A 15,137-nucleotide genomic window follows, 5' to 3' on the forward strand; every position below is an offset into this window, starting at 1 on the left:
CCTCCTGAAAGCAATCTTTGATCTCTGCAGGCTTTGCTTTTCGTGTCTGCTATTGATCAAATAACCACACGATAACAATCTACCATATTGGATCAGAACAAGATGAATATCTGAAAGCTCAGGAATTATTTTACAGTTGATTAGGCTTTGAACATTTTGGCAGAGTATGATGTTAAGTGTAAGAGTTCTAAACTTCTTTAGAACCGAGCCAGTAACCCATTTCAGTGCACTTGTGAGAAATCTTGAGATAAGATTAGTGTCATGTTACACCAGTATTTAATATGTTTTAAACAGCCATCTTCCCCATAATTCGAGGAACAGAAATATATGATACACCAAACTGCAACGATAAGGTTTGTTTGTGTTTTTAGAAACTCCTCAAAGAGTAGCCAAAACAGCAGCAAAAGTGTGCTGCAGTCACCACCTAGTGGAAATACAGGCAATCCACTAAATATCTCCCTCCCCCATAACCATTAATCTGTTGACAGCTTAACTGCTTCATGCTGTAAAAGATGTGGTGTAGACTTGAAGGAGACCATGCAGCATGTTGACAAGGTCCTTCTTGAGATGTGTACAATCAAGCAAATACAACAATTCATGAATGGATTCCTGAATGAATGAAATAAACATTCAATAGAATTCTACTCATTGGTACATCAACATCAGTGATGCAGAATCACGCTTGGATTGACACATCATAATTGGGAACCTGGAACTTAAAGCATGCGATAAATATGATTTGGTAAGAAGAATCTGCTGGAGAAGATTAAGCAGCAAACTACAAAATCTGTGTTTCACGAGAAGCAGCGAATAGAGATGCTGTTGAGAATATTTTTTTTTCACCCACATTTAACTGTATTATTCTGTCTATGCTGAAATACTGTCTGAAGATAAGGTGCCAAGTTTCCAGCTGTTGATATGCTTGTCCTCAAAATGTTGCCAGGTGGTGCTGTTTGGTTTTTAAAAGTTGTTCAAAATGCTGCAGAGTCCATAAAGAACAAAGGTACAAGATGCTTATTTATTGGCAGCAATGCGGAAAAGTAATCTAAATAGAGGTTAATGTGTTCATGAGCATGATTTTAACTAGATATTTTTAATCATGCTATTATTTAGCATGATTACATAATAAAGATCCAAATCTGAAGCTTGAGTTTAAAAACTTAATCACATTTTAACTACTGATTTTATCTATTGTTCTTATTTCTTTCTTTTTTGTTTAAAATTTAAATCATGCTTTTTATTTCCACTGTTTTAATGTCTCTGTAAAGCACTTTGAATCGCCTTGTAGTTGAATTGTGCTATACAAATAAACTTGCCTTGCATTGCCTATAGTTTTCAGAATTGATACAGTATGTAATCAAATACTGATATGTATATCAATACAAACACATACATATTTATATATAAGAACAAGTTTTCTAGTGGTGGTTTATCACTATGACACTGAATCTTTACTTTTTGTCAAAGCTCCACCAAGTGGTGAAAACGTATACAACAACAAACATTGTGGCGTTCTCTGTTTTCTATGATCTAAATAGGGCAAGTCGAGAGCAAGACAACAAAGCAAGAAAAAAGGAATCAGTATATCAGCTGCAACAAAAAAAATGGGCGTTCAGTATAAGACTTTGTCAGTGAAAGTGGTGTGGAAGAATATAAGTATAAGTGTAATATAAGTGAGCAGACTTATTTTCAAAAAGTTTATTCATAATACTGACAAAAAAGTTGAGTTTGTACAAAGCAAATTAATTACAGGACATGACACACTTGCAACACACAGGGTACACATTTCAAGAATAGCAGGTTTTAGGGGGGAAAAAAAGCACCATTTTTAATATTACAAAATGCAAAACATTTTTATTTGGATTATCAAATACAGTGATAATTCAGAAAACTTCATTGGTTTATCAACACCATTTTTTTTCTGAGACCTTATCACTTCCTTCAATACAAACACACATAAGTAAGGCACATCATTTATAAGCATTTTGACACAGAAAAAAGGAATAGAAAAATGAAAAAAGGTTGATACTACGGAAATTGAAGCGACATCTCTTTGGTACAGCTGCATGATTTGTGAGAGACACACTCTATCACGTGAATGAGCATGACAATGTTAACTTGACAACACTATGTACACAATGTATGTAAAAAATGTTATAAATATGTCTAAAAACCACAGACACTATGTACATCTTTGTACTGAGTAGAGGCAGGAATGCTATCTTATCAAACACAATGGATTTGTTTGATGTTGGGAAGTAAATCTGTTACCGAAATGTTTCTAAATACATTGAAAAACACTCTGGCACCACTGGAAAGAGGTGTAGTGAAAATTAGCCATTGCTAAATTTCACGGAATAAAAAGTTGTGATTGTTTCAGGATGTGGTGGGAAGTTATTGGATACTGAAGTACAGTATTGTTGGGATGTCAGTCTATGGTCTGTGGGCAGTAGGCACAGTGCGATGTTGTGGTTAGGGGTCTCCTAACTACCCCCCCTCTTCTCCCGCTCTCATTCTTTCTTCCTCAAGACGATATAAATGAGCCCGCTGATGAGACAGAGAGGGAAAGCCACCCAGGCCAGCACGTAGGCGTAGCCAAATTGTGTGTCGGGACCATTATCCGGGCTCATCACAGTGTAGATGATTGCACCACACATCACAAACACACCTAAGAAACACAAGAAGACAGATGGAGATGACGCTACAGCTTAGCCTGCTTCCTATCAGGGTGTGACCCTTCAGTGATGAAGTCAATCATACTCACTGGCCAAGATCTGGAAAATGGCGGTGAAGAAGAAGCGTCCGCCCTTCACCAGTTTGAATAGCTGATACACAAACGCAATGAGGGAGCAGAAGCAAAAGAGCAGGGACAGGATCATGAGGGCTTGCACTGCTTGGATCCAGTCTAGAAGATAGGCCCGAAGAATGGAATTTAAACTCCATCATTTCCCACACAAAAGGAAAGCACATATATTTTGTTTTTCTTGAATGCAGACTAACCTTCATTGCTGGCTGGCTTGCAGTGGTACCCTCCATTAGTTGTCAAGCAACTGTACCACAGATCTGTACTCTTACCTCCACCCACAGACCAGGTCTGAAAAACACAACAACACACACAGCCATTGAAATACACAAAGTTCATGTTTGAACATGAGCACTATAGAAAACCAAAACAAATGACACAATAAAGTAAATGCAGTCTGTGCCAACTTATCCACACCACACCCCACTCTACATTCTGAATTTTTCTGTGTTTTGAAATTGAACTGAAAGAAAAAAGTTACTTACACTGGCTGCTGTTGACACAATGAGAAGAATGAGAATGATAAGGTGCAAGACTAGCACTCCAAGCAGGATGAGCAGCATTTTCAAGTAGATCTAGACGGGTACATAATGGAAGAATAAAGTCAATATACAGGGATTTACCATCACGACCATCCTCATATGATAGTGCAGCACGGAATCGGATCATCTCGACACCAGATGGCGCTATTTTCTAACTTCTGCACCAACCGCAATGTTTACTTCAATTGGAAAGTGTCCTCTTACATTCAAACATGCAAAAAAAAAAAAAAAAAAAAGAGAAAAGAAAAGAAAAAAAGAAAAAGGAACTATCATTTGTTCCTGGTGGTGCACGAATGCTCAATGTTGAGTTTCAAGTCAGGCTGCAATAATGCACCTATGTGCATTTTCAAGTTAAAGCACGACACTGAACCTTTGAGATATTCTAATATCCAAACTATCTAAATACTCGTTAATATATAGGCGCTGTTTGCAAGGTAGCCTAAGTTAGACAAATCTTTCAAAGCTTCGCAGTGAAAATTGTCGACGTAAAAAAACACATATGTTTTTGATTCACGACCGCCCAATACACGCTGCCGGAAAACAAACTCAACCCATCTGCGTGGAAAAACATTCCAGCAAAGTGCCGCCATGCGTAATTCTCAACCGTCATGTCTCAACCGTTTTGTTTTCTCAAGTAGAAGGATACAAAAGTGGGATACACAAACGGAACAAATAGGAAATCAGTTTTCTGATACATAATCTAACTTTTGCGTCATCAGAGTAAATCCAAAGTTGACTTTAAGTCCAGGAAAGAAGTCCTGTTGTTCGTGTGAAAAAAAAAGTGAATAAAATCAATTCGCCGACTAAAACAAAATAAGAATTATAAAAAATCCACTTAAGTCCAACTTACAGAAAGGCAAAGCCAAGGGTTTCTGTGAAAAAGGGCGTGCTGAAGTAAAAGTGAAACGTTGGGAAAGAACCTTGGTGCCTCTATTCCTCTCTACTCCTTCTCTGTAGCTGCTTCTCTGTAGCTACTATTCCAGATGTGGCTTACACACCCAGTCAGTCTCTTTCTCCGCCTGTGAACACCGCCCTGCAGGCCTTGCACGTCACCAGAAGCCTGCTCCCCCCCCCCCCCCTCCCTTTCTGGTTGCCTCTGGTCTGGATTGTACTTGAAATTGTCCCATGAAATTATTGTGTAAAAAAGAAAATCCTTATAAATGTAAGATGCATCGCCCATTTCCGCGTTTTGAGTACTGCAACACACATTTAACATCTATCAAAAAACAAACAAACAACGAAAAAACATTATGACATTGTAAATACAGGAAAAATAGATGCTGCATCTTGATAGTCTGCACAGAGATTTTAGGATTTTAGTGCATTTTATGCCTTTGTATTGCCTGTAGAAAAGGTCAGATCCTGCATCCCATAGTGTTCGCCATTGAGATATTATCACACATCTTATTATGCAGTCTTCTTCACACCTGTAATTCTGTTTTTTTTTTAAAGAAGAAAGAACAGTACTTCAAGAACATTCAGGGTGACTCTTTCCATTCCTGCACATGACTAAAGAAGGCTCCACAGACCTACTGACCCCAAAAAGCTGGCTGAACTCCAGTGTAGTGAATCTGTATGTGTGTGTGTGCCTGTGAACGGGCCAGCCCTCTAGAGGCCTTGCGGTATGCCCAGAATGCCTGTATGTGTGAGGCAGGCCCCCTGTATACTCCTGTGTCTGTCGAGAGAAGGGAGAGCTTGTCCAGCACCAAAGGGAGTTAACACGGTGCAATGTTTTGGTCATGCTAAATCGATGGAACGGCTTGGATCTCCACGCAAACAAGATTTAAGGATGAGTGACAAAGATTGCCAGCCGCAGCCAGCCACAGCTCTGCATCCCTCATTACAATGTGGTCTCAGGCCATTTACTCGCAAGTGACAAAGCTATAAACCAAACCAGAACGAAAATGACGACAGTGACAAAAAGGACAAGCACACATTGCTTTGTTTTGAAACCAAGCCAGTCCAAACGTGATTGGGATCAGCTGCTGCAGACAGAGAAGCCAGTGCCTTTCCCTCCTCTCCCTCGCTGTTTTTTGGCTCATCAGGTAGATTCCTGTGGTCCGTGTTTGTAAACACACAAAGGATTAGAGTGTGGGCTGTTGCCCAGGCTCACTGTGGGCTGCCAGGTGAGGCGGTGCTTTGTGACCCAGCAGAGCCGGAGGGGGCAAAGAGGAAAAGCTCTCTGACAAGCAGTCGACCCCTCAGCTGGATGTGCTGCTGTTTATGAAGATGTAATTGGTGCAGGAAGGAAGCAGTGCAGGCAGCAGCCAGGTGAGAGGATGAACCTGGCTGCTTAACTGGAGCAGGTTGGGTGCCAACACAGTAAATGTCAAAGTGGTCAAACACTCCTTTGGGGTGAAAAATAATTTACGCACTTCTGCGTACAAAGAGGGAACATGTGCAGCAGAAGAGCAAAAGGGGAGGTTTGTTTACCTCTGTCAACGTATACAAAAGATTTACAACTCACTATGAATTATGTTACACCATTGCTGGTGATGTTGTAAACTCTGTGATACATTCTTAATCAAATGAAGCTCCATTTCAGTGAGCTACAGTGCCCCACCCTCTCTTTATTACTTTATGTCATTTAATAATCTGTGTGACTGCAGTAAACACATCAATGTGCAATGCTTGGATTTGAAAGAACATCTACAGAAAAAAGCACATATTGTCTTTATAATGAATGATTATGAGGATGATCTCAATGAGATACTGCCATTCTTTTGGACTGATTACCGCATTCTCTCAGTGTAGCCTGAACACTGGACGTTATCCAGAACGCACGGCTCTTCTTTTCAAAATGAAAGATTACAAAAGCAAACAGGGAAGCAGTTAAATACTAGTATATACAGTCTGAGCTCCTGTGGCGAAGCTGCAGCTGAAATTTAACTCCGGCACACCCTCCTTTATTAGAGATTCGCCAAGCCGGATGTTGGCTGTTTTATTCATGTTTTTTGTTTGTAAGTGTTGCTATTTCCACTTTAAACGATCAAATTTGCATAGCTTCTTCTTTGTTTACCAAAATTTGCCAAAGAGTTACAGTGTTGTTTAAGTAGTACTGCTAGCAAAACAGCTGACCTAAAACCAAACCAAATAGGCGTCATAGTGATACTGTTATGTGCTTGTGACTCACGTTAGAATTTTTTTTAATTAGAAATCAAAGCAAGTCCAATACTGCTGTGTGACTCGTGTGACAGTATTTTTAGATCTTAATCTTTTAATGTACTTACAGTTATATTGTAATATGTTGTTTTTAGCTTAATTTGCACCAAAAACTGTAAATTCATCTGAATTCCTGGGGTCGAGCTGAGTGCCAAGTTTCTGTTTCCAATTTTGACCTCAAATTATGTAAAGTTTGTGTTTGTGGCTCATACCAAAAGTCAAGTTTAGACTCGGGATGAGGATTGTGACAGAATGAGTCAGCCTCAGTTCAAGCTCAGTGGTGTATGCTGCACTGGGCTCCACCTGCAGGAGTGACCTAATGACACTTTTGGACTACTTCATCTCCAGCAATAAGCATAGGAGTAACTTTTGAGTGAGAAAATTAGGGATTAGGTTTTGGTTTTGGACGCAGCCCTGGCTTGGCTGCCTGGGTGATATCTTAGCAGGACAGCATGACAGGCTCTTTTACATGTGGGAATATAAAGGAATGAAGGTACACCCCTTAACCTATAGAAGTTCTATATCAAAACAAGATGAAAAAGTAAAGCTCTGACATCTTGCTGGCCAGATGTTATGAGGAGTAGCAAACCCAAAAAAAAAAAGACATCTTTGGGCCACAGATGAAAAAATGTCTGTGAATACTATGTAGCCCAGTAGCCCACAGAATCTCAACCTTTTGTCATAGAGCTGGTTAATTCAGTCTGTTTACACTGTGGCCTGGTTTATTCAGGATTCAGCGTCAGATGCATGATGCAGTGAGTGTAACAGTGAAACCATAGACAGGGGCATTCCTCTTGCAAATGCATTCTCTTATTTCCACTGTGTGTGACGCTCTCCTTGTGCTGCTCCATCCTCAGGGATGAGCTGGCCCCATGGTGCTGGACTGGTGTTTGTGTTTCGCCACTTTGTGACTATCAGATAACATCGCTTAGACCATGCAGGAGGAGCATGAGAGGAGCCCTCAAGACCCAGAGCTATGGTGAAAGACTGCACACACTGCAAGACCAAGCTAAACTGTGTGCACATGGGGACACTGGTTGAAACATCCCATAAGTATGCACAAAGAAGATTCATTGACTGGACTCACATGTTTCAAATATCAGACCCAAAATATGCAATGCTGTATCTTTTATTTGAGAGGGTTTATGACTAAAATGTTTTGTAGTCGTGCAAGTGTAAAGCAGGATCGCATTAGATCATCCCTGCCATACATGCCCCGTCTCCCCTCTCCCATTTTAAACTATGAAACTCTGGAATGAACCGTGGCAAGGCTGAAGAGCTTCATTGGCTGGGAGCAAAATCTGATAAATTGGGCCAAGATGTTGAAGAAGGGTGAAGGCTTTGTTTCTTTCCATGTAGAAACGGGTCTGTCCCTCTCTGTGAAAAAACAACAAGCAAATAAATCAGAGACATACGGCGTGACGCACTACAGATTGTGGCACCCCAGTGATCCTAAACATGTGCTAATCATTAGTCTCTGGCATCCTGTTAGAGCCGATGTCATCAGCACACATATCCCAACAGGCAAGATCAGTATACAAACTATTGCTTGGAATCAGTGTGAAAATGGCTTAAAGTGAAGCAATAAAAACTAAGAAAGGTTCAAATGAAATTGTTCATTTCTCATTTCTACACAGGTCTCACATCTTTGATATCTAAATATCTAAGATGCATCAGACACACGCTGTGCAAGTAGATTGAATTTCAAAGACTGATGGTCATGAGATTCAGTTCCTTTGAAATCCGCAGCTAAGATTCTCTTCAATTCCCTGAAAAGAAATCATTCCTATCTACTCTTTTTTTCCTTTTTTTTTTTAAATCAGTAGTGTTCTCATCCCTGCTGCGCTGCTATCTTTTCCAGGGAGTGTGTATGTGATTCTTTTGACAGCTTACATTGCAGCACTTCCTTTACAGGCTCCCTGTTCAGATTTTAAAGGTGTGTACCAGCAAATTTTTTCTCTCTTAAAATGTTAGCAGCCTTACGTAATGTAAGGAGGTGACTCTAACCGGCTCCCAGCACTCTATCTCAGGCATGTATTTGTTGTAAGAAGAGCAGCTTTTGATTTCAAATGTCACGATGAGCCAATATAACACCTATTATTGAGCTCATTTACTTTCTGTTTTAAGACCATGGTTAGTGGTTCAGCACATCTTTGATAACTAGAAGGTGCCACAGAGAGTTTTACATTGATAGATGGTTACACTAACACTGAATTCTAGTAGCTCTTTGTGAAAAACAGCTGTGCTGATTAAACGCCTCAAGATGGCTTGCAAAGTGTTGGCTAAAGCGAAAGCAAAAAAGAAATTACAGTCGTGCTCTTCCTTCAGTATGCTGTCAAACAAGCTTTAATTTTATCTCTGTCCAGATCAGATTCAAGTTATGCGTCACCTGACTGTTGGTATCTGAAAACGAATCTTGATAATGAAATCCATAGTACCTCTGGTGTTTTGGTTTCCTTACAGTTTTTCAAGAAGGGTGTCTCTGATCATATGCTGGGAAATGTGGTGATACGCATACATATGTAATGACTGGCCCAGTGACTGTACAGTGGCCCAGCCAAAAGAAACTGTGGCCTTCCTGTAAAGCCTGGTTTGGAGTGGAGATGTTTCACATGTTCATCAGTCGGCATCAGTCTCGGGACTGCAGCCCAGAGCAGCCACTGACACAAGATCTGCACCAAACCCACCGACAGCTCCTCTCAGTGGTGGAGTGAAGAAGGAAGTGAGGACAGACTGAAACTCTGGCAGAGACAGCAAAGCGCCACCAGTGCCACATATCCACTTAAAAGCATCCACAGATTCGAGGTCAAATGACTGTTTTTGTCTTTGACAACCCTGCGCTCATAACAAGAGTAACCCTAATGCTTAGCTTTGAACTCAAAGAAATTATTTGTGAGAAAATGATTATGTTGGTATTTTTAGTGGCCATGAAGCTAGAAACTGCTTCATTTTTGCATGCTAGTGCGTCATCTAAGACCAGCACAGTCTAACAGAAGAACACGTAATGGATGGGATGGTCCACATGTCCAAAAATGTTGCAGTGCCACAATAAAGAAGTATAATTTGTGATATTCTAATGTTCTGCTTTGGCTGTCATTTTATAGGCAGCATTTATGTGACATAATGCCAACTTGTAACCATGTATGTATAAATCTTTGAGCCAAACCATGCGTTTTAAATGTTTCTTCTCCCAAATTCCCAATCACATCTTTAATAGTATGTAACCATGACTGTGTTCTTTTATGTCCAACCTTAACCAACAACAGCTGACAATAAAGTTGTTAAAAAATTAAAAGTCCTTGGATAATAGGTTGAATGGGGCTCTTTCTAAATTCTGTGGCTCGATTCTGCAGTACAACACCACAGTCCACTGCCTTCTACTTATTTACAAGCATTTTTTTTTAACTTGTTATGATTGTGCAATATCACATTTGTGACTGTTGATGCATTGTAAGCAATTTGCAAAATAAAACACGGGCATGAAATGCTTTTGGAACCTTAGAAATGTCGTTTTTTATCCGTGTGAGACGGTTTCATGTCATGCGAAAAAAAGGTGTTGCTATGATTCCAAAAGGCAGGCGTAGGCATGCAAAGACTTTCCCAGGAAACGGTAGTACTCCAAAGATTCATGTGAACATTGTGAGCATGTAGAAATATTGACATAAAATTTCAGCTCAAAGTACTGCTTTGCCTGACCATTACTGCAAAAAGCTGTTACTTGCTGCTTTTCTGCCATTTGTGTTGTTCAGGCAACTTCACCCTAGGCAAGGAGTAAACAATAATATTTTTTTTAAACAAAACTGAGGAATGTATAAATGTAGGCAAACTGCGTAGCATGAAAACTTTACTTTGATGAGATAGAATAGTTTGTTGATGGTGATGAAATCATTCCCAAAGCTCACAAAGTGTTAAACAAAATGTTGTTTTATTTTTGTCCACTTCTGTCAGACTCACTACCGAAGTTATGAGTCAAATCTATATGTATATGTATAGTTAAAGCCTTTGGTAATAAAAGCAGTGAACATAAATTATGTGGAACTGACTTTTGATCTATCACTTGCCAGGTATAGATGTCAACTACCCGGTCGCAGATAGGACTTTTTTCATCTTTATTTTGTATTTTCTAAAGCAGAGAGCAATTGCAGTCACCTGTCACCAAGGTGGATTATACCTCACAAACTTTGCCTGACTTGAAGAAGCTCTGAACATCATAGTTATAAAACAAAACTGCCGGTTAAATCACATTGCATGGATTTCTGCTCCTGCATGTGACAACTGATAATGAACAGTGATATTAAATAAGAGATACAGAGCTGAGTGTGAAGATCTATCTAAGAGCAACATTTTCTTTGCACAGAAAGCACTGATGTTGAAAGCACAACTGGACTGAAAATGATGGATACTTAACCCAAGAAGCACAGCTCAAAACTCAAACAGAAAAGGCGTTTTTTTCCTTCAGAAACTGCAACCTCCCCAAAGAAAAATCTGGGGAATGTCTAACAGCACCATCCACGCTGTTTGATTCTGGGATAATATATGTGAAATATAGAGCATACACAAACCAGCAGCCTCCTTTTATCATTAAAGATTTGTCTAGTATACCCATTAAACATAGACCTTGTAGATAAACAAGATAACCTAACCAAACAAAAGGCCTCATTGCTGCTTATTTTTCACATATATGAAGACAGGCACAGAAAGAACATCTTGATCTATATCGCCCCCAGCATTTTCTTTTATAGCTCTGGCACAATCCCACCCACTCCCATCCCAGCTGAACATCGCTCTTCATCCAGAGTGATGAGAAGCGTTGGGATGTGTTGTTATGCTTTACGCATTCCAGATGAGACTGTAGTCAGTTCCCCCACCCATATGAGAGTTTCAAAAACATGTGTTCTGTTAATCTTTTATGTAATGGATTTCATCCTTTCATGACAAGAAAGTAGGGTGTGGTCAAGAACAACAACCAAAAGCTGCAAAGAGGAAAAAAAACAAAAACATAAACTCACTGTATCAATCTCAACATTTTCTTCCATCTTTCACTTTTTAATCAAAATTAGATTCTAGAGTCTAAACATGGCCACGCCATTTCCCAAGTTTAACAACAGAGGTTTAGAAAGCACAGTCAGAAAAGTTACATTAAATCCCATAGTTGGCCATATGGCACAGGCAAGAAAATATAGCATAGGAGCTTGGACTGAACTCTTCACTTTTTTTAGAGTTTGGGGGGATGGGACGGAAAAACCTAATTGAAAACAGGGGTTGTTTTTATATTTTTTTCCATTATTAAGTTGTCCTTTCAAAACAATTGCCTGGACTCTTGTTACACCGAGTGTACAGTTTAGCTTTCGGGGTGTCTCTTTATAAAAGCTAAACTACTGCACAACATAATGTCACTCTTTCTGATGACAAACTAATGTATTTTGTAAATATGTCAAGTATGTTATGGCAACTCAACAGCCGAGAGATGCAGGTTTATGGAAATGTTTCAAACAAAGTTGCTTTCTCTCTCACTTTTCCTCTTTCTTACACACACACATACATATGGAAAACTACACATACAATCACAATGCAGCTGACAAGTTAAAATCCCACCTTGGGGATGTGGGTGTTTTCCAAGGAGAATATTTAATTCTCTGAGGTCACGGTTGGGTTTTTAGGGCTTCAGTCTGTAAAAACCACGCACATGGCTGTGGGAGGAGGGAGTGGGCTGTGAGAAGTCCTAAGAATCACCAGACTCCAGTGTTTTGTTGCGCAGTGGATGACTGGAAACTTCATGGAAAACTGGAAACTGTGGTGACGGTAATTCTGACTTGCCTATGTATTAAAAATATTGCTTTGATTAGAAATGCCTCTCAGTTTCTCCACTTTTGAATGTGTGAAAGGATTAGGAACAGACTGAAAGATGACCAATGCCCTGATTCAGAGCAAAACTACTCATGACCAGGAAATTCCATTTTCTATCTGCATGCGTTTCCATTACAGTCTTTCCTCTGCTTGTATGTGTGTGTGTGTGTGTGTGTGTGTGTCTGTGTGTGTGTGTCTTTGTGCGTGCGTGCGTGCGTGTTCTACTGAGAGTTTTGTGTCTGCTTGTGTCACTGTCTGGCTGGCTCTTCTCATTTAGCGAGAAGTGATGGGTGCAGACGACAAGCAGCTGGAGCAGCCCAAAAACACACACACACACACACACACACACACACACACTGCAAGCCACCCTGGTCACACCCAAGGCATCCCAAGCATGCAGGGCCAGGCACTCACAGTGGTCTCTAAATATGACTATGGCTCTGTTGGTGACTCACTTACACTATGTCTGTGTGTGCATGGGTACATACATGAAATAGAGGGTCTGTGTTTGATCATGTTTAAAATGGCAGCACTGTGTGGTGTGCTGGAAGGCTTTGCATACGCCACATGTTGCCAATGAAGAGCTCAGTTAACAGTAAGATTAAGAATGAATAGATAGAGCTGTAACAGTGAGCCAAGTGTCTCCTCTCTCTTCTCAGCTATCCTCCCATCCCAGGGGCCAACAGCACTGTGACCTCACCCTGCCTCCACCCCATACACTCCTCCTCCAACACTTCCTGGCCAAAAAGCTGCAGCACAGCTGGAGCATGCAGCAGGAGAATAGTGAAAAACAGGCATTGGAATGGTTACTTAGCCAGTCATTCTCTTTATCTTCCGCTTTGCACTGATTTTTTGCACATTTTATCCAGCTTCGCTATTGCTCACCAACTAGGTCAAACATCCATGTAAACACTCTTGCATTCCTAAATTCATGCTCACACACACAAACTCCACTCCCATGAAGTTTGAGGTTTTTGCTGTCAGCACGACTGTGGTGTGAATAAGCCAATGCTTCGCTTGAAATGAAATTCGAATAACTTTCTTTGAAAATTGCAGTGAGCTGTCCATCAAAGTAAACAGCTACAGATGGAGAGGGTGGAGAGGGGTTTACCATGCCATTACCATACTGTGCCAGAAGGCAGTTGCCTTAGACAGGAAATCCAGGAGATGGCCTCATGCTCAGCTGGATCTTCTGAGCTGAGAAGCCAGACACGCCTTTACATCACATGTAACTCATCACATTAAATGTTTTTCAAAGTATACTCTGCAAAGTTCATTTGAAAGCCCAAATCCATCCAATATTTGAGCCTCTTTTACCAACAAAAACCTATCTTGTCATAAAATCAACTCTAACTGATTTTGTTGATGGAGACGATGTAAATCTAGCTCAATTCAATCATCAAAGTACCAGAGAAAATGAAATAAACACAATACAAGTCAACCTAACAAAACAGAGCACAAACAAACACAAAGTACATCTATCTATGGTCGGTCAGCTCTGATTGTCTGCGTAAACTCAGATGGGGAGTGTGAAACCGTACCAGTAGGATGATGAAGGACTTTCCCCCTCTACTCTCCAGCTCAGCCCAGAGGGAGCCATGGCCAGAGGGAGTGGAGCATAAACTGGATGACGGAGTTGTTTAATGGAGGACCAACACCCAGTGCAGAGTGTTTTAAAGTCATCTCTCCACATAGAGCTCTGGGATTCTTCACACTAGTGTTGTTTTCTGTCTCTAAACACGCCCTGATTTATGATGCTATGGAGATTTGGAGAAAGTGCCAGAGCCTTTAAGCTGTTGTAGTGTCTCCTCCAGTAAATAGAGCTTGTGTATAAAGTCGCAGGCGATAGACTGTAATGGAGAGTCTGTCTGGCTGACTGTGCCAGGGCTGATATTAACTGAAATCACTGAGGTTAACCCATGCAAACAGTGGTCACTGTTTTATAAATGCAGAAACCTGAACATGGTATCATCTTACCCCACAAAGTGACAGTTAAGATACCTTTCAAAATAGCTGCTAAGTATTTTGTGGTGATATCATAGTTGACACAAATATCCAAAATCTGCTCATGCAGACTGATTTGTAAGTACAGATGGTAATGTGAAGAAGGGAATTCAGTTTGGAGAAACAAGAGATATTCAGAATTTTTAGTCAAAAGAAGGTGTTGAATTGAATAAAAGTGTTGTACAAATGCAGCAGGATTAGTCTCAGGCATCAGTCGTGGACACAGTCCCTCCCTTCTTTCTGCTCCTGCAGCGAATGAGAGGCACTGGTGTCACTCATTATGTCAGAAGAGAGGGTAGATTAAAATGAAGAAAGACTAGAAGGTCAAAGTTGAAAGGTGGTCTATGGGAAGTGACCCCTTGTGATCTCCCGCTTTCAGCTTCAGAGTATTTTTGCCCCACTGTGGGCATGCAGTGTCTGCCAAACAAGAAGCACATTGTATGGACATACAGCCTCTGTAAGGGTGGCGCCAAGTCTATGTTGGCAAGGATGTAGTTTCACTGAGTGATCAACATATGAAGGCTATTTTATCAATCAAGGGATCACTGAGAAATGGAGTGTTCCCACCAGTGAGCAAAATAAAGGAATTGATTTCTTGTTTTTTTCAGATGTAAGCAACAATGTTGCAAATGTACATCATTCTATCAACAATTGCTCAAACGTTTATACGTGGATGTCTACCTATGTGTGGGAGTATGATGCGTATAGAGCTCTCCCTCCTTCAGTGTCAGCCAGCTGTGGACGGGCCTTTTAAAGGGAAGCAGCATCTGGCAGGGATG

The 15,137-nt window shown here is 40.5% G+C and overlaps 1 protein-coding gene across 1 annotated transcript; it reads right to left on the reverse strand.

Annotated features, from left to right (window-relative positions):
• Positions 1 to 1,683: 1,683 nt before the first annotated feature.
• LOC142371058 (peripheral myelin protein 22-like) lies at positions 1,684 to 4,339 on the reverse strand. The gene is made up of 5 exons (XM_075453650.1): positions 4,196 to 4,339; positions 3,289 to 3,378; positions 3,001 to 3,094; positions 2,765 to 2,905; positions 1,684 to 2,668 (listed from the first exon to the last, which is right to left on the reverse strand). Exons 2-5 carry the CDS (start codon positions 3,364 to 3,366, stop codon positions 2,511 to 2,513), a joined length of 471 nt encoding a protein of 156 aa, XP_075309765.1. The 5' UTR covers positions 3,367 to 3,378; positions 4,196 to 4,339; the 3' UTR covers positions 1,684 to 2,510.
• Positions 4,340 to 15,137: the final 10,798 nt, after the last annotated feature.

Source organism: Odontesthes bonariensis, chromosome 21, assembly GCF_027942865.1.
Source record: "Odontesthes bonariensis isolate fOdoBon6 chromosome 21, fOdoBon6.hap1, whole genome shotgun sequence".
Lineage (NCBI taxonomy): Eukaryota > Metazoa > Chordata > Actinopteri > Atheriniformes > Atherinopsidae > Odontesthes > Odontesthes bonariensis.